At 56.8% G+C, this 2367-nt stretch overlaps 1 protein-coding gene across 3 annotated transcripts; it reads right to left on the reverse strand.

Moving 5' to 3' along the window:
- Positions 1-660: 660 nt before the first annotated feature.
- HDDC3 (HD domain containing 3) lies at positions 661-2114 on the reverse strand (the record flags this gene model as incomplete). 3 transcript variants are annotated; one of them, XM_079700283.1, is made up of 4 exons in its annotated part: positions 661-983; positions 1291-1456; positions 1639-1694; positions 2003-2114. In XM_079700283.1, 4 exons carry the CDS (start codon positions 2112-2114, stop codon positions 853-855), a joined length of 465 nt encoding a protein of 154 aa, XP_079556409.1. In that variant the 3' UTR covers positions 661-852. The 3 variants fall into 3 exon arrangements, with proteins under 3 accessions (XP_079556409.1, XP_079556408.1, XP_079556407.1); XM_079700282.1 differs by having other exon boundaries at positions 1291-1531; XM_079700281.1 differs by having other exon boundaries at positions 661-1058; positions 1291-1531.
- Positions 2115-2367: the final 253 nt, after the last annotated feature.

A 2367-nucleotide genomic window follows, 5' to 3' on the forward strand; every position in this document is an offset into this window, starting at 1 on the left:
GGTCAGTTCTCGGGCCACTTCCCGAAGCACCCGGAAGTTCCTGTCGCTTAGCAACCAAAGGAACCCGAGATGTGAAGACGGTGAAACTGGGCGTGGGCTGCAAACCTTGGCAAGTTTCCGTTGCAACCCGGTGTTTGAGGGACCCGCAGTCCCCCACCGGCCCTATCGTGTTGCTTCTGACTCTCCCGTGCTCAGCAAGAGCTACCAGTAAGCAGGTTGGCACTCCTTTCCAATGTATCTGTCAACCCATCCAACTTTCTTAATGAGGAAGCCTACCAATTTTTGAATACCTGTGCGTCAGGCACGTCACATAATCCAGCCCTGATAATTAATTACACAACCTATCTTACTGATAAGGAAGCCAGTCTCCGAGGGGTTGTGGCCCTCAACCTGAGGGATCTGTCCCAGGGGCACACAGTTGGAACCCTGCCCTACTGAAGGGCAGATATCCCCCCTCCCCCCATCGGTTCCCCACTGGGGAGGCTGGAGAAGGAGCAGCAGCAACTCAAACCTTTATCTAAATGTTTTATTTTGCATAATGACTTTTGAACTAGCGTTTATATATAAGCCCAAGTCCCTGAGGGGCCAGAGATCCCACCATGCAATCAGACCCAAGGCCTGGAGAAGGGCAGTGAATGCATTAGAAATGGATGGGGCGCATCATCCCACAATCTGGGGCTCAGCTTAGTTGGCAGATCTTCAGAGTGAGAAAGGACACGTGTATTTGGTCTCTAATATCTGGGCTGAGTGAACCAGGGAGGAAGCTCGGGAGGCACCGAAAGGCTGAAGTATGAATCTTCTCTGGCCTGGGCAAGGATGGAGTCTGTGCCACTGGATGGCTCCAAATACTGCTCAGAGTGTCAGCCCCCGCTCCTTAAACAGCTGCTTTAGAGCGTCTTCCAGCTGTTGGTTTGTCCCCTGAAGCCCCTTCACCACCTGTGCTGCCCACTCGAAGTATTCCTGGACTCGGTGTTCGGACCATCCTGCATAAGAATGGACAGAAAACTGCTCATGTTGACGTCCAGGAAGGCACTGGATTTTGCCCACTTCCTGGAGGGCTTGGTGCAGGGCTGTGAGATGAGTTCCTGATGGACGGATTTGTTCTGAAAACTTCCCCTTTGCCCAGCTACTGCATTTCTAGTGTACGAAAGAAGATCAGAGTGGTCTACTAAGATTAGTCTAGGGAATTAACAAGAACACCCGGGATTTTTTTCAGTGGAAGTGACCAAGCTGTGCCTTCAGAAGGTGGATACCCCTCCCCTTCCCCTCAGAGCAGGTGGAGGAGCATACCCTCTGGGGTGCAGCGATTCAGGTCCCTCAGATTGTACAGCTTGTCTGCCAGCTTCACCAGTTTAGCCCCGGGGCTGCTGTGGGGTGCCTGCTCCACCTGCAGCCGCTTTCTCTCCAGCTTGGGCAGAGTCTTGTCATCTGTTACCTCCTCCACCAGACGCCGCACTTGTGCCCCAAAGTGCAGCTCCACCTCATCCAGGGTGGTGTCTGTGTCCTCCACCGTGTCATGGAGCAGGGCTGCCTGGGGACAGGCTCCCACTCAGTCCTGTGACGCCTGCCAAGGGGAACCCAGAGCTGAATGGGGCCCCTGACCCGCACCCCAGCCTCCTAGCAGAGGAGGAAAGTTACCTGTAACACCACAATGTCAGAGATTCCTGCCTCGTGGGTCAGGATACGAGCCACACCTGACGGGGCAAAGCAGGAAGTCAGACAGGAGGGAGTCCCAGGGCGGCGTGTTGTGGGTTTTGTAGAGCCGGACGTGGCCCCTCACTAGCTGGGTGACCTTGGGTAAGTCCTTTACTCTTTTTTGGATGTTCACTGTACAAAGGGAACAATCAAGCCTACCGCCCCAGGTTGTGGTGAGTCACGAACAGTGCCTGGCACAAAGCCTGGTACGGACTAGGTGCTCGATGAGGTGCACGCCCTCCGCGTTCCCTTCCCGGTCCCCACCCGCTAGATGCTACAGCCGTTGCTCCCCCGGCGGCGCGCCCACCGATTGGGTGATTGATGTAGGGGGTCCCTTCGGGGTCCTTCCGCCGCTGCCACTGGTGCTTGCGAGCCGCGAAGTCAGCAGCCTCCAACAGCTGGGCCGCCTCGGAGCCCATCGCGCGGGTGGGGCGGGCGACTTCGGTCCCAGGAGCCCGGGGAGCGTGGACCGAGCGTCCGCAGCGCCCCCTAGCGCCGCGGAGGCCTGAGGATTGTGGAGTCTGGCCCAGAGAGTTTCTCTGGGGCTGACGTGAGAGCCCTGGGTGTGGGAAACTGCCCTCAATATCGCAGCCCCTGGTTAAGTGGGCTTTGCTGAGGGTGCAAGAAGAATATGGCCTGGCTCTGGGAACCCACATCCTGGGGGAAGGAGGA

The sequence above is a fragment of the Hyperoodon ampullatus genome (genome assembly GCF_949752795.1).
Source record: "Hyperoodon ampullatus genome assembly, chromosome: 3".
In the NCBI taxonomy this organism is placed as follows: domain Eukaryota; kingdom Metazoa; phylum Chordata; class Mammalia; order Artiodactyla; family Ziphiidae; genus Hyperoodon; species Hyperoodon ampullatus.